Source organism: Stylophora pistillata, chromosome 9 (genome assembly GCF_964205215.1).
Source record: "Stylophora pistillata chromosome 9, jaStyPist1.2, whole genome shotgun sequence".
Lineage (NCBI taxonomy): Eukaryota > Metazoa > Cnidaria > Anthozoa > Scleractinia > Pocilloporidae > Stylophora > Stylophora pistillata.
Genome location: NC_142527.1, coordinates 2,121,101 through 2,147,700, shown reverse-complemented (window position 1 = coordinate 2,147,700; position 26,600 = coordinate 2,121,101). Strand labels below are relative to the sequence as shown.

Sequence of the window (26,600 nt, the reverse complement as noted above, 5' to 3'; positions counted from 1 at the left end):
ATCCTTGCCTGTTGGCGCCTACGTGTTGTTTTGGTAGATTTATGTTTTTTTTGGCTCAGCTCACGGATTTCCTTGTTACCGTGTTAGACATTTAGACAATTGGACAGTTTCACAGGTGGCCGTGTTTGCGTTGGTAAAGCTGGCCTTGAGTTCTACCCACACTGAAGTTCCTGTTTGTATGCGCAATTCTTGTGCGCAGCTGTTAGCGTTCAATTGGTTTGTGTGCGCAATTCCTGTGCGCAGCTGTTAACGTTTAATTGGTTCCTTGGTGCTCGCCAAGCACTTCGGTGAGGGCCAACCAGTTTCCCCCTTTTTGCAAAATGAACGGATACACTGTGGAAACTCTCACGGTCAGCTAACCCAAACACGTCTACGGTTTTCCATTTTAAAGCGTTAGTACCTCTCGCATGATTATTGAATGCGTAGAGCATTAGATGCACAGAGTATTATATGCATAAAGCGTTGCTGTAGTAGCTCTCCAGAGGAGAATAAAAGAAGAAAAGTACAGAGTCGTGGCACCTCTCGTTAATTCGGCCGAGCGAGCCGTAAAAGCCCCCCAACAAATTTTTTAATGTTTTTTTTATTTATTTATTTATTTTTCTTTTTTGACAGTATCTCCTGGAACAGAAGAGTTTGATTCTTCCTCCAGAGCATATTTTAAAACGAGGAGACAGTGAAGCGATAGCCTACGCGTTCTTTCATTTACCTCACTGGAAAAGAGTGGAAGGCGCACTCAATTTACTTCACTGTACTTGGGAAGGAAGTATGAATGTTTTTTTTTTTCTACTGCTAAGTCTTTGTACGAATATTTTGCTTTCTTGCAATTCAATCAGTTCAAAGATTTTGATTAGAGATTTAGGTGCTTTTAAATGGAGTTTCGAAGGATCAAAACCAAAGTTATGACAAAAATCAGTCGCAACAAAGGAAGATGTTATTGGAAGGTAATGAAAACTTACACTAAGATCAAGCAAATTATACAAACCGCGGCAAAACGCGCCCGACCAAGTTGGGATTGGTTTCATTTGTACATATGATTGGCTGAGAGGGTAGCGCGAGATTTCTCGACCTATTACAGGGAATATTAGAGCAAAGCCAGTAGAGTCCCGGATGACCTTCGACGCTCAACTGAAACTTGCTTATTAGAACAGTTTTCACCTCACCGTAACCTACTAGATAAAAAAGTTTCGTGATTTGAGAAGTCATTTCTCTATGAAACTGAAACCCAAATGAGTAGTCATGCTAAAACGACAACTTGTGAGTGAGTAAATTCTCAGTTTTTGTTTGGTTTGTATTTTCATATTGAATCTTTTTCGTTAGTCTTCTTTATGCTAGTTTGCTCTCTGTTTTCTGGTATAGGGAGGGAAGTTTCTAAGTATGACACTTGATTTCTTTTGCAGCATTTCGTCTCGTCCCCTACCCCCTGGAGAAGGGACACTTATTTCATCCCTACCCAGCATGCACCGAGAACGCTGACAGAGAACTTCTTCCAAGTAAGGTTTCGTTTATTCCGCCCCAGTTTTCCCTACAGATTTTACAAGAATAAGGCTTATTTTGACCCTGTTGTGGCTTAGATATTAAACTACTTAGTATCACAATAAAGGAATTATAGATATTTGGGGCGGTAAGTTTTGAATCAAGGGAAAGTTACCTTCAGCGTCACTCCTGTTGAGAGGCTTGGCAACCAAGCGCAGAACATAAAAATGGAGTAATGTTCTCAGTTGAGGTGATGCCGTCCTATTGAAGTTAGCACTGCAAAGTATAATCTGTCAAAGAAAACATGCCTAATTTAACTCTATGGTTGTTCTGCTTTGTCTCAGATCATCACGAATTGTCCGTTTATCCCAAAAAAGAACTCCCTTTCTTCATTCTTTTTACCGCTGCCCTCTGTTCGTTCACTGCAATGCTGGCTCTTCTCACTCACCAGTTCCCCGAGCCCATGGCTAACGCGGCCAAAACGGTAAGTGAAGAAGAAGCCCTACTGTGTGAGGCTCATGCTGCCGTTAGGGACCTGTTTATTCTAAGAGGAACAAGAGCACGAGACCGAAGTGTTTCCAACAGCGAAACGATGGACGCGTGTGAACACAGAAAAAGGGGAATTAAAATTTTTTTGAAGCCAGCGAGTGAGCCCTTGTTTATAGCGTTTCGGGACGAGTGGTTTCTTCGCCCGCGGGAAAGTTTGAGGCCTCAAGCCATTTCCCCGAAAACCTCTCCCCGAGTCGTCTCAAATCATCGTGTGGGCGGAAGTTTGCGTGAGCAAAGAAACGGGCTTCTTGCAGTGGTGATAACGAGAGTCTCGTAAGCTAAATTTTTTAGCAACGCAAAAATCTTTGAATCATTGTTGCAGCGATACGTTGGCCTCTTGTTTTTGTTTTCCCATGGAGCTTTGTTTTTTGTGGTTTCGTTTCATTGTTTAAGGATTGTTTGCTGGTCAGTTTGTTTTCTTTAACAGATTTCTCTATGTTTTATTTCAGTGCTTGAGCTGGATTTCAACACCTTTAAACCTAATCATACAGAAGTTTGAAGACTTTTTTCCGGCCCATATTTGGCACCAGTTGACGCGCATCTAAATGGTTATTGGTCCAGGCACGCGCTATTGTCCTCGCACTCTGATTGGCTGTCTTCATTCCATATTCGGATGCATATGGCACGTGATTTTCTCGTGTTTATTCTTCCCTCGTCCTCTTATTGTGCGACAAATTAAACCGTATTTAAACCAATTCCCGTTTATTTTCGAAAAGGAAAGATTTATTAAAGACGATTTATGTTATGTTCTTCACTAACACCGAACTCTATAAAAATTGAGTAAGTTCCTTATGGAGACGTTTTTTTTTCTCTAGTCCCTTGTTGTGAAAGATAAACGGGAAAAGGAAACAGTTCCTTCTATACGTTGAATATAGTTGAATAGAAAACATATTTCGTCCAAGCTTTCGAGATGAAGTATATATGGTTTAACGATTAAAGCTGTCAAACTATATTTATTATAGACCACTTTCATAAATGGCTGCCGTATAAATATTCTTTTGTTTAAATTTAAATTAGCCCTACTGGCCTCGCTTGAGGTAATGTATTCTTTTGAATTTTGTACTGGAGAACGAGGCCAGTAGGGCTAATTTAAATTTAAACAAAAGAATATTAATCCGGCAGCCATTTATGAAAGTGGTCTATGTAGGTTAAAAGTTCGCATAAAGTAGCTTGAATATAAAAAGTTCAATTCTCTGAGAGGGAACACTGCGTGTCTTCGTCGCCAAGGGAACGTTAATGGAACTGCTCAAGAATTCTTGGCAATCAGAGAATTTGGTATCGAACGTGATTGCTTTGTGTGTTGTTAACTTCATTCTGTAATTGGTTCAGAAAACTCGCCTCTCCTTTCCAATCATTCAAATACCTAAGTAAGCCAATCGCTAATTGGTGATTCGCGTTTTCCCGCGCCCCAGGCAGTCTGCTAGATTATTTTAATTGAGAGAAACGTTGCAAGCCACTCTCAGTCATTTGGATAAGCACATTACTGAATCTGTATTTCCCATTTCTGCGTCAGATCAGCTTGATATTCACTATCTGTTCCCCTGAATTTGCGAGGTAAATCAGTGTTCACATTATCTCACGTTTGAGCAAAATTAGACAGAATTACTATCTCGACTTTTTCAAGAGTTTCTTAAACGCAAGTGGCGGCGCTGAGCTTTGAGTCCCTAAACCGGATACATCAGAACTCGCTGAAAACCTTAGTTCGTGCTGACTGGGTCGAGAACCCGGCAGATCTAGTGTCACGAACAAATCCGACATCTTAGGACAGACTCGTACCATGCCTTCCGCTGCTTCCCTCCACTTACGTGCTCCGTACCAGTCGCTCTCGTCCTCCCATGGTTTGTCGCCAAAGAAATGGATCACATTCGGTTTTATGTCTCGCATTTCGTAGAACCACCTGCTGCATGCATACTTAATGTGGACATGATGCCACTCAGTCTTGTACAACTGTGTAAAGAAATGTTCATCGGGTCCAACAAAGTTTGCAGTGGTTCCAATTTGAGGCAGCGAACTTGCCAACAAGTAATGATCTAAATTTGGTGTCAGCACCATGGTGCATCCATGAACTCCATAATTGTTTTCAACAGAGTTTTCAATTTCTAACTCGGGTATCTTAGAACCATGCCAGTAGTCGTGATTTCTGATGCTAGAGCATACGCCAGCTGGAGTTGGAAGCTCAAAGAGCCGGTCGATGTTGTTGAGAACAAGTGAGTCTGCGTCCAGCCAAACGATTTTGTCATATTCTGTGAGTTTTAACATGCGCGCTTTTGTCAAACTGAATTCCATCCATTTATGTTCACTTCGGTACTTCTTCCCTCTCAAGGCACTTTTCACCCTGGTTTTAATGTACTGCACCTTAATGACACGATCGAAGAGTTTGCGCAGTAGCTTCATCGCCGGAATGCTGACGTCAGGGGTAACCATGACAATCAGTTCGTGCATTGTTTTCTGTTGCCTGAGAGACCAAGCCAAGGTCAGTGCTCCCTTAACATACTCGTCTCCACACATCACCAGCGTGACAAATGCGTATCGCGGGCGGGGAATTGTTTTTCTGAACTCATTCTGCAAGTGTTTAAGAGTGTTCGTCTTTGGTGGAGCGAAACGCGAATGTCTGTTCAGTTTTCGGTGGTTCGAGTCAATTATTTCTCTAAGGAGAGTTTTTGAACGAGACATCTCGGTGTTTACAGCCGTGAGCGTTACTCTTGTGTTTGCATCACTAACCTAACGCTTCAATTAAAAAAGAAAACGTAGCAAGATGAGTGTAAATCAGAATAACTGATGAAGACATCCCTTCCACTGATAGAGGGATTTTTTTGACAAAGTGAACATTTTCAAGATATCGACAATGCAACAGTGTAGCCAGGAAAGAAGGAAGAGGGAGCTATAGAATGCATGTCATCCCTCGATAAAAGTGAAAAATGCAAACAAACAAAAAAATTCGACATGCCCTTACACGTCAATAATACACTATTGCAGTCCCCTCCCCACCCCCCCCCCTCCTTTGGCTGTATGTCAAATGTCACTTGCCTCTCACGGGATTCTTACCTGATTATCAAATAACTGTCGTTTAAAAGGGACAAACCAATTGACTAAAAAGTTCTCGTACGACAAGCTGGCTGACAAAAAGAATTTGGCAACATTCAATGAAAATTCCACGACAAAAGAGGCACTTAAAATTATGAAGTATGCATATTACTCAATTTGAGTCGAAACAAACCAACATAATATACATGCTGAGAAAAATTGTTTTTCGTTAGTTATCTAGAACATTTCTGAACGAGTTAATCAAAGGGAAAAGAAACAGAATTTTTTTCTGAATGAAGGAAACTGCTTTTCGTCAGTCATGAAGAAATAACTTGGTATCTATTTACTTGTAACACTTAACTGTGATACGAAGTAAACTCGGTCAGTTTACACATCTCACTACGAAATGCAGCTACCCAGATAAAAGGGACAATTGCAAAACAGATTATGACAAAAATTTTGGTTGCATAAACATATTGACCACTTCTCCGTCCGATTATGTTTTGACTCAGTTGAGACGAACAATGTAGTTCTTAAATTATGTGTAGAGAACACTTTTCACATAATAAACAAGAATAATGAATAATAAATCAAAGAGGGCACGTTTCTGTCATCAAAAAATATGCTCTATCTTCTGTTTAAATTTTCTTTGGAGCTGAAACGGTATGATCAACGTAAATCAACAGTAAAGAAACTGTTTTTGCAGACTGCCCTGCTTGTCAGAGTACAAAAAGATTTTGATCCTGTCATGAGAATAAAGTTTAAGAGTTTTCCTTCGACATAATTGTGGTATGACTCAAGATGTTACTGATTTGAGGTCTTGCCTTCTATACCGTTTAACAGTCATGAAAAGTTCGGGAAATATCAGTTTGAAGTTTTGAACGGTTTTGAGGGAGAGAAAAGTGCGAACGCGCGAGATGAAACTGTTAAACGTTCACACGTTTGTTGGCAATGTTTGCGACTTCTTGAATAACAACGAAGCTCGAGTCTCGACAAGGTTTTAAAGACAATGTATGTGTACTTACGTTGTAAAACTCTTCAAGAATGTTGTCTCTCCTGGTTGCAATGCCGGCACTAAGTAGCTGGTTCCTCTACAGGCTAAGACACGACACGAACTGAGAAATGTTTTCATTGCGATGGGCAATCATAGATGCTCTAATTTAAGGTTCGCTTTAAAGTTTGTTTACTAGAAACAAAGAATGTTAAACAATAGACGACTCGTTATAGAAGAAGCTTTAAGCGCAATCTAGCATACAATTAACCCTTTACAAACTAACATCAGTTTTCATATTCTCCATACTGTTCTCTAAATTGCGACCGGTGGTTAATTTTTGACTCTGATATACATATATTTTTTCTACAGTACTGAGTAAATATGGCCATAATAGGCCACTAGAAATAAATTTTCAACTGATAATCCAAGCTCACTTTGAGCTGAAAAATTTTCTTTTAAAATATTCGCCAAAACCTCTTTCAACTGCATCAAATTATGAATGATATTTTTTATGCTGGCAGCATTCCTGATTCAATCATTTTAACAAAAAAATCCGTACTCATTTCGCTGGCTGTTTCGTTGGTTCTGAAAGTTTTTAAATGAAGTTGATCTAAGGATGGCGAAAGCAAGGACTTATTGAACTTTTCCGTTACATTAACAAATATTAAGTGATTAGAAACACCGAAGTTGACTTCTGATGAGCGGTAACGCGTCAACAATTTTGCTACTAGTTTTGTTAAACTAAATGCCATCAGATTAAGACGCAAGAGACATCTAAAGGTTTTAAAACAATTAACTGTTTAAAAAAAAAAAACATACAAACCATAACACTGTCGGATAAATAGATACAAGTTTAGAAACTAAAAGTGACGAATATTCAGAATTGTAACAATTTATGCGAACAACATATGCAAACATTATACTAGACACCAGAAATATCATGTGTTAAAACAATATTCCAACTTATTTTTTGAGACAGTGTTCGACGAAATTAAATATTATCTTCTCTTAAGTTTCTTTTACCTTAATCATTTGCGGAGCTTGGAACAATATACTACGTCTGGTTTTGGTTTTTACTCGTCAACGAAGGAGAATCGCGAACACGCTGAGAAGAATATGAACTGGTCGCCACGACAACGGGACAATATGTAATTTTGTGTCGATTTCCGTTACACCTGTTTCATCGGTAATAGCTAATTAATTTATGAGGTGAAAAAATGGAAAGTTAAAAAAAAATTCCTTAAGAAATTTGAAGCTCCGCATGTGATTTACAATAGCGTATAATAATAGTACTGAAAAGATGGCATTGAAACCAAATGCATCTTAAGAGGCTTCATACGAAGGTCTCAGTCTTTTGGCTCAATTTCAACCTCTTGAAACTATTGTTATGTCTTTTTTGACCTTGTAGCACCACGGCTCAGAAATTTAATGCCAACAGTATACTGTTTACACTTATACTTCTTCGATGGTTTGACAAATGAAACGCGCGGATATAAGTGAGCTGCGTAGAATTTTTCCAGCCCTGTAGGGGCGAGGAAAAAAACCGTCAATGAGCAAAATTTCCTTTCGTTTTATATGTTAAAGCATTGAATAGGGGATTTTTTTTTTCACTTTTATTTCACCTCTAGTTTTCGATGAACTATCGTATGGATCACATATTGCGTGCGCGAACTAGACGAAAACCATCAATTGAAAGTGTTGTAATCAAGCAAATAATCTGATATGCGTAAGTGTTCACTTCGTAAAAAAGTCAAACCCACAAAAAAAAAACAGTTTCGCAAATGTGTAAATGTTCACTTCGTAAAAAAGTCAAACCCACAAGAAAAACCACACAGTTTCGCAGTTTCTATCTGTATTTTTGTACTGTTCTCAAGCGTGATAGCGTTTCATATTTTGCGAATTCCGTTGTCCTAATTTGGTAAAGTGGCGCACTAATGGAATAAAGAAAAACTCAATATTACGTCACTTGTGGGGAAGAAGTCAAAGATCAGAAGTCTAAAGCACTCTGGCTTTAGAAATTATGTCTAGGTATTGACTTATCGAAGTCTTGCAGATTGTAATAGGGATTGAATTTGAATGTGAAAGAGTAAAACATTTTTCTGTTAAAAAAAAAAATTTGCTTCAAGCTGGGCTTGGATGCGCTTCGGATGTCGTAAATCGATCGGTGAATATTTCCTAGTCGATCTTTAAGCTTCGCGTGACGGCTTTCATGAGGTTTTCACGTTCTTTTCCTCGGTTACCACGTTTAGGCTAGTAATATTTTCATATATGGAAGATACTCGAAAACCTTATCAGCTTAGTAGTCTGGGGGCGAAAGAGTCACTGGCGAATGTCAACGCTGTTGTACGAAATCCCGAGCATGGTTTAGTGCGTGAGTCATTAAAGGAAAGATCGCATAAAAAGCGGTTGTCTAATGTTTATATGCTGAGAGATAAGCCTGCATGTGTGGTATGCTTACATACTTTTTCGCAAACACGGCATGGACTTCGTACGGGTAAGTTTAATTTCATTGAAAGAATAAGTGGTCAGCTTTTCTTCAACAATTCCAGTTGCTTCTCTCTAAAGATCGTGAAAGGAATTGAACGATAAAATGTCGTAAACAAGTTCTATTCTTCACCTCAACAGAGCTGAGGCACCAGAAAGAACTATTTACTTCTTTGATAACGTGAAGTAAACGAAAATAACTTCGAAGAGTTTATATTATTCTTTTAAAGCCACCTAGCGAAGAATGTAAAAAAAAAAATTTCAGTTCGGCTTGGCCGTCAGTCAGTCGTCAAACGGTCTAAAATTTAGCCGTCACCGACGGTTTTTTTTTTTTTCGCATTTTTATGAACCAAGACGAAGTCAAGGCTCATAAAAATGCGAAAAAAGAACAAGGCTAACATCCAGCCATCTTGACGGAACAAGCATGGTTAACAAAGGATTTATTAAATTGTAAAAAGATTTTGCTCTATTAAGAATTAAGATCGAATGACTTGTTTCCTTCGAGCCAGGAAAGAAAGCCAAATGCTTTTGGCATAACAAACTCACGAGAGTCGTTTCTGTTTTCTTTGTTTTGACTATCTTCTGCCGCTTTTTGCGTTTCCATCGCCAAAATTGTCTGAGAGTTACGAACGTGGTTCTTATTCTATTTTTTTCATGCGCAAGATCAATGCGGACAATCCCGATCGGGCAAGATGGGCCCATCTCACCCGCTTTGCCTGGGTAGCCAATCAGAACATAGGATTCGCTTCATCTTGCCCACGGGCGCTGCGTACTATGTAAAATATGTATATATATATATGTACATAGAAAGTTTAAAAATTGCGAGGATGGACAACTTCTGACGTCAAAAATATAAAAAATTTTACAAAAAAACGTTTCGGCCAGAGACCTTCTTCAGTTATTTACAACTTTTGAAATAAAAAAAGAGCTTTAAATAGGATCGAAGTGCTAATGATTACTTAATTACAGACAATAGCCTATAGCCTCCATTTGGCGCGAAAATGCGTTCGGATATTTATCCACGGACATTATCTGTTCCGAGATGCGAACAGCCTTCCGAAAGCGAAGCGTGACCGACTATCTCCAGGGGAGATAGTCGGTTACGTAATGCGTTTTGACCAATCGCGCGCGAGCACAAAACATTTGTTGCATTATAGCAGAGGGAATGGTGTTATGTTTGTGATATAATTATATACTATGAATCTAAAATTATTATAGGTTAAAATATACCGTGAATAATGAGGAGCTCCCACCCCACTCCCAGTGAGGAACAAAATGACCTTTGCAGTAAATTACCAGTTAATAATTTCGCTACTTATAGCAGCCTGAAGAATTATGTCCTTTAAAAGAAAGTTTTATTTCATACTCGGCACTAAATGTAACTCTGTCGTTAGGGAAAGCAACTAGATATGCATTGCAATAAGTCGCTAGAAAACATAATAATTACTACGTTATGCATATACTTGGAATTATTTGAAATTAAGCAACAATTATTTGAAAAATGTTTCCGAATGATTTGGTACCAGTGTGCAATTTACTCATGCTGCGCTCGGCCAGTGCGCAATTTACTCATGCTGCGCTCGGCGCATGCTCAGAGCATGCTTAAATTAAATGATTAAATTTTTATCTTTCAGTTACAACGGGTAACAATTATAGACATTTGTACAGACGCTGTAATTAAGCTTTGTACACGCAGTAAATTATTAAATAACATCTTCCGAGCGAAGGAATCCCGTTGAGTAATGTATGAAAATGGTTCTTTAATGATGTTTCAATCGACGAAGCTTACCTAAAGTAGTTTTCAAAGTCTGGAAAAAGTTTTCCTACCACAAGTGGCTGACAACGAGAAGAATTTTACAGGACTCTTGATCGCGCAGGTACAAATTCCTTTGCAATTCTGCACAATAGTTTGAGAAAAGCAGGTGTGATCGTTATGGAAAATATTATCCCTTGTGCTGTTTTTTAAGAAGACGTGAGCGGCACATTTTAAATGCCTTCCGCCCAAGAAAATCATCGTAGTTTTTTGCCGTAAAACTTAACAAAACGAGAAGATTTTGAGCAGATCGGTTACATTTTTTCTTTTTGAAAAACAGCATCATTATTTTCACAATAATGACGCTTTCAAATTTCATGAAACGGCTCAGCAAGTACGGGTTTGAAATCAACGCTCAGAATTCAAGTTTAGCCAAAGTTAACATGTTCTTCTTTCACCTGGTAAACCATTATAAATTGCCTACTACATAGGCAAACTGAAATTTTGTACTGTATGCAAAATAATTACAAGGACATGAGGGAAGCCTTGTTTTGCGCGAATAGCAAACTATAACATGAAAGCATCTGTTTGTATCGTGATCGCAAAACCGGAAGATCGAATGAAAGAAGTTTAAAATAAGAGAACTTTAAAGCTGAGTCGTCTGAATTTATTCCCTACGGATATTAATTTCAATCCAGGACATTCGCACAGCCTCAAATAACGACGTAATTTAACTTAAGCTCTGACGAATTCTGCGGCGCTTTTGCAAATCAAATTTTAAATAGGGGTTCCTTTCAACTTAATCGTGTAATACCTGGCATGTTTCCTCTGCGATTTACCGTTAAGATGTATCAATATCAAACATAAGTTCTATTTATGTAAGTCTCTTAGCCTATTTTTTAACTTTAGTTTTTAAAAAACTAGTGTTTGTTTTTTGTGTCGGACGGGTTTTATAAATTCTGGAGCGATCGATCGGAAAAATATGTCAAGTTGATGAGGAAGATAAAAAAAAAAACATTTCTTGCCAGTGATAAGTGCTTCAAAACGAGTATGGTTTTAATTGTAAACGTTAACAATAGACAACACGCGCTCATATTCGTAGTACACTAGCGGTATAGAACAATTTCATTTTTAAATGCTCTTGAAATTCGTGTCGAAAGCCTATTTCATTTTCCCCGGCGATGTTTAAGGAAATTAAAACACTGATTAAGACTCAATGGTTGATTTCTTGCCCAAAATTTTATGACGTAAATTCCGCAGTTTTAGAAAAACGACCTTGATAGCTCTACTTTTATAAGGTTCGTTTAATTTTTTTTGTTAACGTCCAAAAATGTAATGTATACTGATGTAAATTCTTTTGTGTTTGTCCGCAAAATATTAAACTCTGGTTTGATGAATATAACCAAAATACAGGTATCGCGAAAATCTGATCAAACAATGTAAACTAGGTCTCAGAACACAAAAAAAGCGTTCAAGAATGTCCTATGATTTTTTTTTTTTTTATTGTTCGTCCAGATGCATTTTCCAAAGAAAGATTGTTTGGAAGCCGTGAAGTGATATCGAGTCGCTTGAGGCTTTGGAAAAGCCACGCTAGGGAACGAATCAGTGAATTGCGGTTGATGAGAATTTCCAATGTTTGCATCGATATGCGTCATTGTATCTAGATGCTTCTTTTCGAGAAGCTAAATGAAATCCAAAGATCATTAAAACGGGGTACAGTTTTGATTTCGATGAAACAGTTTTTAGTGTAATGGAAAAAATCCGAGCCCCAGATGGGACTTGAACCCACGACCCTCCGTGATCTAGTCGGATGCTCTAACCACTGAGCTACTGGAGACTCTATGGTAAGAAAGGGTCAATTTGTGGGCCTGGACTGGAACCGCATCGCGCGGCTACACAGCCAAGTATTGGTAAGCACCTGTGAAAACTCACTAACAGCATCACGCTGTCACATTAAGGCATATCAAGATGCGGCCAACCAACCTCCAAAGTGAGCATGTAAAGATAAAACAATTTTTAGTGTAATAGAAAAAATCCGAGCCCCATATGAGACTTGAACCCACGACCCTCCGTGATCTAGTCGGATGCTCTAACCACTGAGCTACTGGAGACTCTATGGTGAGCAAGAGTCGAGGCCCACAAATTGACCCTTGCTCACCATAGAGTCTCCAGTAGCTCAGTGGTTAGAGCATCTGACTAGATCACGGAGGGTCGTGGGTTCAAGTCCCATCTGGGGCTTAGTTTTGATTTCTGACAATTTATTTTCATTCAGACGATAGAAAATGGAGCCTAATTTCTTCGCTGGAGCTATAAAGAGCTAGAAATTTTAACTCCAAATTTAATCTGTAGAACTTAATCTAAATTTAATATTTCGAGTTAAGATGGTTACACCTCAACTAACCTATTAAGTTCTGCATTTAAAGATAAGAAATTTTGAGTTTTGTTTTATTTTGCTTATTTTTGCACACATTGATCACACGTGTTTGTGAATCAGAAACGGATGTTAGATAATGCTGCGATTTTAAATGTTATATACATGTCTAAGTTGGGAGTATTCTTCTCGTAGAAGAATTTCCTGCAGTGCAAAAAAATAAAATACTAGAATCTAAATAGAAATAAAATACTAGAATCCTGATACATGTATGAAGGTGTAGCTGAGATTTGTTTTCCTTCGTAACGGCTCTAAATTCTAGAACGAAAAATCAAGTGGAATTCGCAATGGCCGTTCTTCAAATCATTTGTGTTGCAAAAACATCTATAGCACAAGCCATTTCACATTGTAAACCCTTAAGGCCTTGAGAGGGCCTTCGCTCCGACGAAGGGCTAACGCTCGAAAAGTCGGCTTTTGTAATCGTTACGGTGGCCAATTTACCATTTCAACTTTGTTGATATATCCAAATTATTTCGTTACTCCCACCGACACAGCCCCAAACAGTTTCTTTCGAAACTATCAGCCTTTATTCACTTGATGGGGTTACACCGTCCAGCAACATTCATGTTGGGTTTTACCTCCCCCACCCCCACCTTAAAATTTTTACCTCTCAAAAAGGCACAACGTGCATCCCGTGGATGGTGTTTGAAAGGTTAACCCCAACGACCATCACCCATGGGTATGGGGTCACTCATCCACCAGCCTCTCTTCCCACCCTTCCCCCCCCCCCCCTTCCCCGCCCCATGATGCTAGCGTGAAAAAGAAATAATCTGCTGTTTTTTTTTCTAGGTGTTTCTGTCGACGACTCATCGCTGGAATTGTTCAACGAATATCCTTGAAGAGCAATTTTAACCAGAGCATTATCTGAACCGATCGTCCATGCTCATGAAGCTGAGACGCTTCTTCTCCAATGTCAAAAGCACTAGCGGTTCTCAAGTTATTTTTCTCGCTGGTGTCTATAAACTCAACCGAGCATCCATTGTTAGCTAATTCAAGTTCCACGGGCGCGGGAAAAAGTCCTCCTACTTCAACAACCACCAGAATAACACCAAAGCCTATCATAGCATATGTTGGGCAAACTTTTCGAAAACCCATTCCTCAAGAGATTGTAGACGCCTTGAAAAAAAGGGATATCACAAACGTTCGCTTCATTATGAAGACATTTCATTACGGAGACATTCTCCCATCATCATGGGTCCAGTTCAATCCAAGAAAACGCGAAGTCTACGGTTTTCCTTTACCAGGAAATGCTGGCAGATTCTTTTACAAAATGATCGCTAACTACAAGACAGGGGCTTCAGTTTTTAATGTTACTTTTGAGCTCCGTGTAAAAGCTAAGAAAGTTGAACATAGCCATGAACTGATTTTATCCACGGGAATAAATTTTCAGCAGTTTATGACAAAGGTGGCTCTGAGAATTAGCTTTGCTGAGAAGTTAGCACGTTACTGTTTCAACGAAAAACCCGAAATAATTTACGTGAAGTCGTTCGACAAGGCGTCCAGGAATCTAACCATCGTATTCAGCAATATTCCTTATTCTCCTTGTGATGAGAACACGTACAAAAAGCTGAAATCGAGTGTGATTGACGAGGACACAAAGAAGCTTAAGAAGGAGTTTCAGAAAGCGCTGACTAATAGTTTCCCAGTCAAGAGCGCACAGTTCAGATTTTTTGGAGCCTGCGATCCTAACTTATTGGGACCCGAGCCACCTTTCGAGTGGGGCTGGCTGACAATTTTTATGCCAATCGCCATTCTGGTATCTGTGATCGGAATTCCTGTTGGCATTTCGTGTTTTGTAAATAGATACATGAGAACTAAGCGTCCAGTTGTGAAAGAGAGAAGAACATTGCGAACCCTTCGTCCAAGAAACGAGGACGGAATGACAGATTTAACATCGCATACCGTTCATTTTAACAACCGTTATCCTTCAATGCTATCAGTCTCCAATAACTCGAAAGAAGATGGCGTCGGCGAGGACGAAAGAGGCGTCGGTGCGAAGGCAAATGTCCCCAATGGTAGCCCCTCGAGTCGACATTTGACGGTACCAAACTCGACTGCAAATCGCCCCAGACAGGGTGCAGTTGCTGCAAACGACAACAGCAAAAACTCTCCCAATCACAAAAACCCGTTTAAATTTCCTTACAACCGGGACAAAGGATCGTTCAATGTACGCGAAATGTGGGACGACGATGACGACTCGGAACGTCCCCCCCTGAACATACCCACGTATTACACGTACAGAAACACCGAGGAGGCCGAGCCGTCGATGTTAGATGCGGTTCTGGATATGAACTTCTCTGACATTGCAGAGAATATTTCTACCAAGATAAAAGGTGTGAAGTCAATGTTGAACATCCCTCAGGCCGAGACTGGCCAACAAGATGAGGCAAAGCCTACACGCGAGTCTTCAGATCCTGAACCAAGTTTATCATCTAAGTTGAAAGGGATTGGAAAGTCTATGCTTAATCTGTCTGCAGCACCGAACGACACGACAGGCGCGGCGTATTCAACTTTTTCGGCCGCGCCTTCCCTCTCGACCAAGCTGATGGATTTTGGCAAATCTATGTTGAATCTTTCTACTGTCGCGCAGAACGAGGATAGAAAGGAAACACAAGATCTTCAATACGATGTAACCCACGAAGCTACATATGACGACTCCGATTATGACGATGAGTCGTACGTTTACAAGACTCGGGAATACGAAGACACGCGATGTATTCGAGGTCATTACGATGACGCCCGACAAAGGCACGACTTGGTGCGAAGTGAAAACTCTGAATTCCGTTATTCTCTTGGTCGGGAAAATAATACTTCAGAGTACAAACTTTCACAGCACAATACACCGACTCGCCGACAAAGTGTATGCTCTGGTTATCAACAAAAAGCAGTCGCTGACCATTACGACGGTTTTAATTTCTTTCACAATGAAAAACAAGGTAATAGAAAATACTCCATAGGGAGCGACTTTGATGAATATCCCGATTCTTTGTTTGATGCACCCAGTGAGTTCAGTCAAGAAGAAAAAACAGAACACGAGAAGTCAATTTTTGACGCTGATTTTGACGAGGAAACGCCCTGTCTCGCAAAACCTACAACCCTCTGGGATCATGTTCCCGCTAGTAAAGAACGAAATGATCCCAGGATAGAAAGCTACACTTTAAATGAAGTAAGGTATCAAGAATATGTCAATCCCTGTGCACATCAGTACAGTAAAGGCCCCACCCGCGCGCAGCATAGGAGGTCGTCTCTCGGTGGCTTGGGAACTAATAGTTATTCTAGCCAATCGACGCTCGACTTTTGGGACGATGACGAATACAACGCGAAGACCAACTGGAATCACCAACGAGCCAAATCAAAAGACGACTTTTTCACTTCATTCGGAAAAAGCAAAGGCGGAATTCCGAACGGAACCATGCCAAAGAGTAAAGCGAAGCAAGGAAACTCGCTTCTGTCCGATGTTGGTTCGCTGTTCTCTAGGAATACGAGAGACACCCGAGAGAAGCCACCCGTCGTGTTCACACTCGGTGACGAGGACGAAGAACAAGAAGAATACATCGAAACAGATAATTCTATGGTCGGTCTGATCAAAACCAGAGTTTCCAGCTTGTTAGAGCAGGACAGGAATGTATCGAAGTGGCTTTCAGGGTTTAGCAAAAGCGATAAATCGGACATTTCGTAGAGCCTTGAGGGTAAATTCTGCACGTTAGTTCTATAGCTTTGAATCCAAACCACCAACATTATTTGTAGATGGGCGGGTATTTCGGTCCTTGAAATAACTGGGGTTTGATTTTCACATCAGGATCGCGTGGTTAAGAACTCGAACGATGCAATGGAATTGTTGTGGGTACGACTTTGACAGCTATTTTGTCCCTTCCAAAATTGTAAATAATCGTAGTTTCACCGGTTTTTAAAGTGCACCTACACCCAAAAAATTTTTTTCGCTTAACGAAGTAAGCTTATTTTTTTGAGTATTTCTGCGCAAAAATTTTTTTATTTGCTCAAATCTTCAATTTTCTATGCCCAGTCAAAATACGGAAAATCGGCCGCCATCTTGCCCCACGACCGAGTTTAAAGAAGAATGGCTCTAGCGGGTAATGTGACGTCAAATCGAGAACACGAAAGTCTGCATCTCACACATTTTCACTTGTTTGGGAAGATTGTCGTCGATATCGTCCGAAATATGCCGACTAGGTGTGTTGCATGAAGATTGTATGGAGCGCGATACCCTCTTGCAAATTTCGCACGTTGCTACATCCCTCTACAACACACTTAGTCGGCATATTTTCGGACAATTATCGACTACAACCTTCCCAAACAAGTGAAAATGTGTGAAAAGCAGACTTTCGTGTTCTCGATTTGACGTCACATTACCCACTAGAGCCATTCCTCTTTAAACTCGGTCGTGGGGCAAGATGGCGGCCGATTTTCCGTATTTTGACTGGGCATAGAAAATTGAAGATTTGAGGAAATAAAAAAATTTTTGCGCAGAAATACTCAAAAAAATAAGCTTACTTCGTTAAGCGAAAAAAATTTTTTGGGTGTAGGTGCACTTTAATGGTCTCTAACAAGTTTCCTTGCGAACACAATCGGTGATGCATTTATCTGCCTTTAATGCTGAGTAAAGAAATTCAGATTTAGAATCCTTACAAGGACTGTGTGACTATATGCAGCATGACGTGTTATGTGACGTCATGCTAGCCAATAAAGCCTAGCCAGTTTTAAATTTAAAGACCCAATAGCATTATTCTTTCATGTTCCCTTATCGATAAACAAAATAGCTTTCATTCAGCTTTAACTTTAAACCTTTCCGCTGACTCCAAGGAAGGTAACTCAGTGACACTCTGTAACGCTTGGTTCATTTGGCACACTAAATTTTGTTCAAATTCCGAAACTAAATTGCTACAATTGAAAAGGAAATAGCGAGATGACGTTGCCATGACGCTTTCTTTTCGAGCTGGAGAGAAAAACGACAGAAAAACAAAACAAAGAAGAACAAAAGAACGGAGCAAAGGAGAAATGTAAACAGAATTTTTAAAAAGAAAAAAAAAATGAACATTTGCATTGTGAGCGAAATATAGACTTATTGCGAATTTGATTCAGTCACGAAGACAAGATTGTAATGTAATATAAACTCGAGGCACAAAATTGATAAAATTTAGTAATAATTGATAATAATAAGGTACACAGGTTACTGGCACAGGGACACCATTTTATTTCAAATCGCGTTTGTATAGAAGCTTGTAATGGGGCACCGTGAACTCTAATAACAAAGACGATTTGTCCGCATTATGATTTTGTACTAATGCTGCACTAACTCTTGAATTAAAGATTGAATTTACCGAAACTGGGAGACAGTTATTGGATTCTTACTTTGTTGGTACCATCTTCCTCGACTACCATTCGTCGCTTCAGAGAGACAGTTGAATTAGAAACCGTTTTTCCGAAATCAGCCCCCTTGATCGCTACTTTGAAACTGTATGAAGGCAACTGAATATTTAGAAATTAACCTTACTGAAACAAATTAGGTTTTTCTCCAGTGTTTTTCATTCAATCTTTATCGCTATTTACACGAAAGTAGGTTCGAATCCCAGCTGGTTCCAGCACAGCGGTCAAACGTCGGGCATGCGTGAGGGGAATACTGGCCTGCCGCGCGCCAATATTCCCGCCCAAATCTCAAAGGTTAAAAGCCGAAAGAAAAATGAAACGTTCACAGAAATTAGTAGTGAAAAGGAAAGCTTAAGACTTTCCGAACACAGAGGTCATTCAAGTATAGGTATCCTGTTTATTGGCCGTTTTTTTTTCTTAGCTGTTGACTTACTGGCTCGTGTGAGTTGTTTGCAATTCGTGTGCGACAACAGCGTATGCGTGGAAGTCGCAAATGTACAACCTAAAAAGCCCATACAAAAAATCAAGAAACCATTATGGCTATGGATGAAGAAGATTAAAATGACGTGATACTACAAAGCTCTTATTCCCGAGATTCGTTTAATCTAAACTGCTTAATTCCTACGCGGGGCAAGTAAAACAAACTTTGCCGGTACATTCATCTCTACCTTTGGCTGAAGATCAACTACTAACACAACATATCAGCCTTAAAATTATCAGTTTAATCTCTTAATGCGTTTTTAAAATTAGCTAGACTGGTATAAAGATTATAACCTTGGTATAGATTTACATACATTTTGATAAGCGGGTAAGAAACAAAACAGCATCCACATTGACGGAAACGTGTGTGATATTTACGAGATTCGAAATCTTTAAGCTGCATAATTCCTTAACAATGTGGAATGCTGGAATATTTTCTCTGCACCGCTCCTATGTTCTCTTCCTTTTAACGCATTTTTGCAAAGATAAATTGTGGTTTAGTCCTTTTTCATAGCTTAATTACTTATTTAGAGCCGCTTAATTACTACGGAAATCCTCGACAATAAGGGTGTTGCTACATTTTCAGATTCTGGAAATTCGTGAGGTAATGTTATTTTTCAAACAAGACTGACTTAGAAAGGATTTAATCACTTATTCTCCTAATGAACAAAGAAGCTTGATTTTCAATCTAGTTCTCGGTTAATTTGAGAATTTTAAACGACCTAATTAGACGTCGGAATGAACAAAACACTGGCGCAACTATGCACCAAACTGAGATGAAGAAATTCGCAAAGAGAATTTAATAATAAGAGGCCTAAGTTCGCTCTCCTTAGTGCTTCACAGTTGGCACATAAAGAACTTAGAATATCACGTTTGAGCGAGGAAGCTTGATTACCGAAAATACCAACAGATTGCAATTTTTCAGATGGAAATCGTCGAGTTTCTATAACGGTAACACGAGCAATAATTCAGTTTTAAGTTTTGGTGAATATAACGTCCTCTCTCTTCATTTTTTCCAGGTGATATGATAGTAACTGGCGGTCCTATGTGGTTAACTGTTCTCAAGGGGGTACATACGCCGGGGGTAACCGGTATCCCGAATACCCGGGTTTCCGTGGGCTGTTTCCATTGGGAGTTCCCTGGTTACTCGGCTGTCTGAATGACGTAAAGGACGGGGCCTGATAAGATGGGGACTGGGGAGGATCGCCGTTTTGGTGCTTTAAGGAGGGGCTCCTTGGATGAACTGGGGCAGCAAGTGGTGGCTTCTCGTTCGGCAAAACGAGGGGCTGTTTGAGGAGTCTTTCTTTCACCTCATACTCTTCCTGAAGCACAGCCGGTTTGCGTTTGTACACAAAGAGCTGTTGATCTTCTAAAGATAGCTTTCGTCTCTTACGCGACCGCAAAACAAGGAACAGACATATTCCCACCACTAGGAGCACCACTGCAAGAATCACCACGGGGATGATCACGTAGGTCTTCCACTGACCTGAACTTGTTGCTGGAAGCACGTCCACCACGTCTCCGCAGGGTCTGAGACCTTCAAACTTTCCTGATTTGACTCGGAACTTGGGTTCAAGAGCCTTCTTAAGATCGGAATTAACATCGTCGCCATCCTCAGAAAGGAATTTTACTCTCTCGGGAAAATCACACTCGTCGTAGGGAACCACTGATGAGTCGAACTGGAATTTCATCACCACAGATCCAGCAGTGAATGAAGCGGTTCTGATACTACTCGAGTTCACGTTGAAATACTTTGCAAGCTTTGTAACAAGCTCCATTTGGTCGTCAAAGTCTTTGGAGAATTCTTCGTAATCATAGTCGACTTCTAGTGTAAACTGATGATTGTAGGAGACTGATGAATCATTCAGAACGTTAATCTGGAATGCATCAAAACCCATTTCTCCCTTTTTATCTCGCGCGATCATCATAAACTCGTGAATGGCAATTGTTTTTTGGTCAATCGGAAAGGCATAAATCACTTGTTCTTTGGCATCAAATTTGATCCAAGGGTACTCACGCTCCAGAGACTTAAAATTGTGCGTCCTTAATTCAAGAGTCAAGTTTGGGGTAAAAAAATCTTGATTATCATAAAAAGTGTCCCAAGGGATATGGAACCGAAACACTTGGCCTCGATAAATATAAAGAGCGCCAATCTCGTTCACCGTGAATGGGAAATAGTTGGTGGTTGGTAACACCTCTTTGGTAGGAGGTCTTGTTGGTTGCCCTGTGGTTGATAATTTTTGAGTGGTCGATAGAGTAGTCGTGCTTGGCGCTGATGTTTTCGTTCTTTGTTCTGTTGTTGTCGTTTGTCCTGTTGTTGTCGTTTGTTCTGTTGTTGTCGTTTGTTCTGTTGTTGTCGTTTGTTCTGTTGTTGTCGCTTTTTCTGTAGTGGTCGTAGTCCCGGTTGTAAAGCTCGGCTGTTCGGTCGTCGTGGCTCGCTCGGTTGTGGTCGGTTTTGTCGGGGTAGTTGGTTGTTCCGTAGTAGTCGATTTTCCGGTAGTAGTCGGCGTTTCTTTCGTGGACGTTCGTGTTGTGGTGGTAAGCTCTGGGGTAGTTGATTTCTCGAAGGGAGTCGGTTTTTCGGTAGTGGAAGGTTTTTCCTTCGTGGTCGTTCGCTCGGTTGTCGTAGATTCTGCGGTGGTGGTCGTTTCTTTAGTAGTCGTCAATTCTACCGCCGTTGGTTTGGTAGTGTCTAGTTCTGCAGTGCTTGTCTGTTTTTCGGTAATAGTCGTCTCTTTGGGGGTGGTCGGTTCTACTGTCGTGATTATTGACTGCGTGGGCTTTTCAGTGGTCGTCGGTTTCTCGGTTGTGGTCCGTTCGTCTGTCGTTGTAGGTGGCTGCGTAGTGGTTGGCTGCTGTGTCGTCGTCGATTGTTCGGTGGTTGTCGGAGCTACCGGAGTGGTAGTCGGGACTACAGTTGAAGTCGGAACAACAGAACTTGTCCTTGTAATAGTTACTGTGACACTGGCGACGACCGAAGTGGGAGGAGCAGCGGTCAGAGTTGGAGTAGGAGTTGGCTGAATCGCTCGGACGTTTCTTTTCGTTGATCGTTTAACAACTTTAGGAGAACTGTCACGCGAGACTTGCCTACGTGATCTTTGGCGAGGTTCTTTAGGATAACCAATGGATATGTGCCACTCAGTCACAGGGAGACCAAGTACTGGACCGAAGGCTCCAGTCTCTGCGCTTGATTTGAGGAAGGTGGCTATTCGTACTCCTACGAAAACAGGCAAATCAACAATTTTGTCTTCAAAAGTTCACTGACCTCTGATATCAAATCAAATCGAGGGTTTGTCCGTTATTTAAAATGGCTGTGAAGAATTGATGGAAAATCGCTAGAGCAAAATCCTTCTTTAAACTCAAAGGAGTAAGCTTCAAATTGAGAAACCGTATCATTTCTTCTCCGCCATTAAAAACTTCGTGTAAAAAATTACCACTAATTGCGTTTAAAGATTCCAATGAATAACCTAACCGTTCAAAACTTTTCCTCAAATAAGCTTGAAATTTTAACTTGAGAGGCCAGACGCCCCCATCTTGTAAAGTATCTTGAAAACAAGTCGGTGAGAGAGATTCCAACATAGCGGCGCCCCCAGTTGAATCCCACATACATTTGAAGACAGTTTTCCAAAGTTAGATTACTCAGTGAAATCTAAAAATCAAGCCCGTCATAATCTCAGGCATACTCGTTCATGTATTTCCTATTTAATTTTGCAGTTGTTAGAGAGGACAGGTTAATGGGAAGACATGCTCAGCTGGTAAGTTGTTCTTCCGTCATTTACGGTGTCGAGGATCATAGATAATCAACGGAGGTACAGTTACCAGCTTTACATAAAAGCAAATCGCCGTCATTTTTTAAACTCTGGGAACGCAAAGTCTCCGCTATTTCGAATGCTTAAACTAGAGTTCTTCAGCCTCAGAACTATGTACCGAGGAGGATCAAGACTACGGGACTTGAGATTCACTTTTTACGTGACCAAAAACAAATAAGTTTTTTTTTTTTAAGTCCGTGACGCAGAATTGCGTGACAGTTCATAACAGATAATCACGAAGAACCTTACCAGCAATAGGAATATCAATTCCGCATCCAATCTGCCAAGAGATAACCACACCCGACTGTTTGGGATCTCCTACATTTCCTGGGCCTGCTGTGACAGTTATAACATCCTTGAGCCCGAATGCCGTGTTGTGTCCTTTTCCGGCCAACATGTGCAGATTTCCAACATCCACGTTGACAAACTCGCCCACTTTGTTCATAATCTCTACCCTCGTTAACCCCGTAGTTTTTTCCAAGTGATAGTCTAATATAATCGAAGCCGCTGCGACAGGTAGTCCCTTAGGGCATTTCGGTTTAGAGTAAGAAAATTCCTTGCTGTTGTTTGAGTGTGGCCCCGACTGTGACGTTCCCTCACGCAAGTCTTTGATCTCGATCTGCAATGAATGAACAACAACTCCATCTTGCGATTGAAAATCGATCAAAATTCCGCCTCTGTCACGCCATGAGGGAACTCCAAGGAGTGCAGAATTTTCCGCATTAAAAGACAGCCATTGCGGTAGAGTCTCTTGTACTCTTTGGATTGCCTGATAAAAGAAAAAGTAGAAAGGTGATTAATCAAGATTTTCGTCCTTCCAAGACTGTATGCGATAACTTACTATTAATGGAACAATATTGCAGACTATTTCCACTTCATTTATCGACAATTGAGGATGTGCTGACTTGCCCAAAATTTATCTACCATGTCACAGAAGCAAGTTTTTCCTTCGGACATCACGCAACAGTAGCTTCGTTGCGTGACATTCGATTAACAACCGCGAGACAACTACCCTTTCGGCTGGCCTTTACCACTGGTCACAAATACTTAACCTTAAACGAACGTTTCTCACCAAATGTTTCTTTTTTTTTTCACCCTGACAAATATTCCCACACTCTGCTATTCCCAACTTCATCGAAGAAGTCAAGTGAAATATGTTAACTAAATCAATCTAATTGGTTGTTCTTCCTGTGTACAAATATACGTGTTATGGTTCAATAAAAATTTAAGGGATTGATGTAATATACGCGAAAACATTTTATATTTGTTCTGATCTTACGAGGTTTTGTTCCCATATTTGTTTCAGATATATTTAGAGCACTTTTACCACAAATGCGAAGGTCAAAATATACCCATCTTCTCGCTCAATTTTCATCAACCTTGGGTAGAGCCAACAGAAAATTAAAGCAAAATACGGTATTTTCATGGTTACATCAAAAAGGCTAAAAGACAAACAAAAAAGTTCATATTGTTGTCGTTTGCTGTTTGTCAAATTTTCTCCAAATTTCTATTATGTTTGTGCTGGTTTCACGTGAAGTTTGGACCAAAACTTGACTAATCAGAAACTCCCTGGCTCGTTGAAAACAAATGTTGTTTTCATGTTCATAAAATTAAAATTAAAGAGCATGCTGTGATGACCTTCATGGATAGAGAAATCTAGTTTAGGAATGAAAGCTTCTCACGAAATCACTTTTCCGGTCAAAAGAGCTATTTGACAGGAAAAAGTGGATCATTAATTTATGATCGTTAATTCCTTGCATTCATTCAAGCACAATGGTGTAATTTTACGACCATTTTCAAAAGCTACTTGACCATAAAACAATCAGACATATTTATATCAAACAAAAGGGAACCGCATTAAATGAAAAGAAGGTAAAACAAAGGCTGCGGCAGACATCATAAATATTCGTCCATGGCATGATTTCCGATATTGGGCTTAAAGAGGTATATTAAACCCTTAACAAGACTTATATACACTCGTTACGCAATATTTAACAATGTGGATCACGCATTACACTCGTGCGATAAGTTTGATTTCTTATGATATCAATGGAATCACCCGACCATACCATGACCGCAAAAAACGAATTTACGTAAGTATAATTTCTAACGGCAAGTTCCAAAACGGCGCATTGTTAGCATGAGTGCTTCGTCCAGAAATCACGCATTGTCAAGGCGCAAGAGAGAGAGAGCGAGAGATAGAAATATTCGGAACCTCTATCGATAAAATCGACCGTCACAACTCTGAAATCATTTAGAAAATTTTACCAATGTTTTGCTTTATATCGATTTCCATGTGGGGTCTTTCACGATCCTGTTAAGTTTTCACCGGAAGTGATATATTCTGTACTCATGCCCAGAGCCAGACACCACATGTGGGACAGACAACCACGAATTGTTGTCCCGAAATAAACAACAAAAAAGTACAAGAACTATGACTCATTTTAAGTTAGTGTGCACTAAACGATTCCTCCGAAATCAAGCTTTAGTGAAGGTTTTCCTTCTCAAGTTCGTTCACAGATGAATTGGCGATAAAACCTTTTCGGTAGCGAAACAAATAAAACGCGGTTTGGAAAGAATTTTTGTGCTATGAATGGTATGCTCTCTGTGTTTCATCTGCTTGACACTTCAGCGGGTTTTTATTTCTTCATTCTACACCCTATTCCTTTGTTCCAACCCGGCAAATGACACCATGAGCGTGCCCGCGAAACAAGACTCTGCCAATTATGAATCCTAACTAAAAAAATTATGAACACGTTTGTTCGCTTAATATTTGAAAGTAAATTGTCTAAAATCGTGAGTTACACAGAAGAAGCCACCTTCGCTCACAAACACTCGAGAAAGTTGAGTATCTTCTTGTTGTCACATGCGGTATGTTAAAAAGTTGCACTTTTTAAACACATAAGGCTTCGAGTAAACGTGCTTGGCTTTCACCTAAATGAGCAATAAGTTATTTTCGTGCGAATTGTATTATCATTAGAACGAATTAATTCGAATGCTAAACAGATTTTAAGATTATTTTCAAAATTCTTCAGAAAGATCATTAGTTTTAATAATTGAAGCAACAGGGTTCTAGCAACTAGAGCAAAATTTGCGTCTTTCAGAGAATTTAAACCGCTTTAAGATATTTGTATGAAACATCGATGGTTGCATTTTACAAAAGAGGAAGGTTTGTGTAGAAACAAAGAGAGCCGTACTTAAGCCAACAGCATACAAACACAAAAGAAATGTCGCTTACATACATAGGTTTGTCAGCAACCCGTGTGCAAGTTATCACTCACCTTAGATATGGCTTCATGATCACCCTCGTTTGGCAAAGTATAAACAAAAACTCTCCCTACAACAGCTGTCGCGCTTTCGATTTTTTCAGTCGATTGAACGTTGCTTTGCTCGCTTACGAGCGCCGCGGAAATCAGCAGAAATCCAACAAGGAGAAACTCCATATTGTTTCAATGTCTCTTTGGGATACTACCTTTAGGACAGCACAAGGCCTCTGTGAAATTAAACGATAGGACAAGAGAAATAATTGTTAGCACCCTTAATTTGGCGAATTTCGACATACGTGCGATCAAAGGTTTAGCCCGCTCACTTCTTGATCAAGGAAGCGATTTAATACGAAAGTATTATGACATATATTCGCCCTACCATTGCTGATGGGCTGCTGTCACCTACTGGATCGATAATTCTATATTTATACCTCCTCGGCCTGTTTCTTTGATCGATTCGCAGTTTGCCAATAAGAATCTAGAACATCGCTGGGGTGAACCTTAAAGAATAATATTTGCACCCTGAGGTATCAGGGACGCCGTAATGAACTTCAATGAATAGTCTCTGAGCGACAAAATACAAATTCCAAAACGACAAATCAACCGCGAAGCATTCCTATCGAATTGACACAAGGTATGTAGTCACTCGCAATGAAAGATTGAATAAGTACTAAAAAACGTCCCACCTAATCTATCCCAGATTCCTACTAACAGAAAGACTGCTTGCTTACAGATCGCCCGTCAGGTCTTGGAGTCAACTTCGGCGTGAAACCTGCCAAAGTTTACAAACAATAGGAATCGAATTAATTCCTTGAATAGCCGTGTAGTGTTACGCGAGACCAACCCATGTTCCGCGCTCACTCGCTGTTATCAATTGCTCCCTCAATGGCGGGTTCTTATGATTTCCATTTGTTCATGTCACTGGTTGACCTTTGATGACAGAAATGCGAGT

General features: G+C 40.0%; 4 protein-coding genes across 12 annotated transcripts in view; 2 read left to right on the top strand and 2 right to left on the bottom strand.

Annotated features, from left to right (window-relative positions):
- The window catches only part of LOC111327673 (protein ST7 homolog), a 16,295-nt gene extending 13,481 nt beyond the window's left edge, over window positions 1–2,814 (top strand). The window contains exons 15-18 of the mRNA XM_088733156.1: window positions 613–763; window positions 1,398–1,490; window positions 1,818–1,957; window positions 2,472–2,814. Coding sequence (XP_088589282.1) covers window positions 613–763; window positions 1,398–1,490; window positions 1,818–1,957; window positions 2,472–2,567 — 480 coding nt within the window. The 3' untranslated portion in view covers window positions 2,568–2,814. The remainder of the gene's footprint in view (window positions 1–612; window positions 764–1,397; window positions 1,491–1,817; window positions 1,958–2,471) is intronic.
- Window positions 2,815–3,485: 671 nt separating this feature from the next.
- Window positions 3,486–7,162, bottom strand: LOC111326212 (uncharacterized). Of its 3 annotated transcripts, XM_022930158.2 has the most exons (3): window positions 7,064–7,160; window positions 6,072–6,144; window positions 3,486–4,749 (listed from the first exon to the last, which is right to left on the bottom strand). In XM_022930158.2, the coding sequence occupies exon 3, from the start codon at window positions 4,693–4,695 to the stop codon at window positions 3,628–3,630; it is 1,068 nt and encodes a 355-aa protein (XP_022785893.1). In that variant the 5' UTR covers window positions 4,696–4,749; window positions 6,072–6,144; window positions 7,064–7,160; the 3' UTR covers window positions 3,486–3,627. The 3 variants fall into 3 exon arrangements, with proteins under 3 accessions (XP_022785893.1, XP_022785901.1, XP_088589283.1); XM_022930166.2 differs by lacking the exon at window positions 6,072–6,144 and having other exon boundaries at window positions 7,064–7,162; XM_088733157.1 differs by lacking the exon at window positions 7,064–7,160 and having other exon boundaries at window positions 6,072–6,211.
- A 1,019-nt stretch (window positions 7,163–8,181) lies between these two features.
- Window positions 8,182–16,720, top strand: LOC111327191 (uncharacterized). Of its 2 annotated transcripts, none has more exons than XM_022931312.2 (2): window positions 8,182–8,534; window positions 13,498–16,720. In XM_022931312.2, the coding sequence occupies exon 2, from the start codon at window positions 13,619–13,621 to the stop codon at window positions 16,385–16,387; it is 2,769 nt and encodes a 922-aa protein (XP_022787047.1). In that variant the 5' UTR covers window positions 8,182–8,534; window positions 13,498–13,618; the 3' UTR covers window positions 16,388–16,720. The 2 variants fall into 2 exon arrangements, with proteins under 2 accessions (XP_022787047.1, XP_088590300.1); XM_088734174.1 differs by lacking the exon at window positions 8,182–8,534 and adding an exon at window positions 10,254–10,401.
- Window positions 16,721–18,794: 2,074 nt separating this feature from the next.
- On the bottom strand, window positions 18,795–26,520 carry LOC111326630 (uncharacterized). Of its 6 annotated transcripts, none has more exons than XM_088732416.1 (5): window positions 26,335–26,472; window positions 26,028–26,170; window positions 25,664–25,875; window positions 22,632–23,151; window positions 18,795–21,790 (listed from the first exon to the last, which is right to left on the bottom strand). In XM_088732416.1, exons 3-5 carry the CDS (start codon window positions 25,823–25,825, stop codon window positions 19,635–19,637), a joined length of 2,838 nt encoding a protein of 945 aa, XP_088588542.1. In that variant the 5' UTR covers window positions 25,826–25,875; window positions 26,028–26,170; window positions 26,335–26,472; the 3' UTR covers window positions 18,795–19,634. The 6 variants fall into 6 exon arrangements, with proteins under 6 accessions (XP_088588542.1, XP_088588543.1, XP_088588546.1 ...); XM_088732417.1 differs by having other exon boundaries at window positions 26,080–26,170; XM_088732420.1 differs by lacking the exon at window positions 26,028–26,170 and having other exon boundaries at window positions 26,380–26,520.
- Window positions 26,521–26,600: the final 80 nt, after the last annotated feature.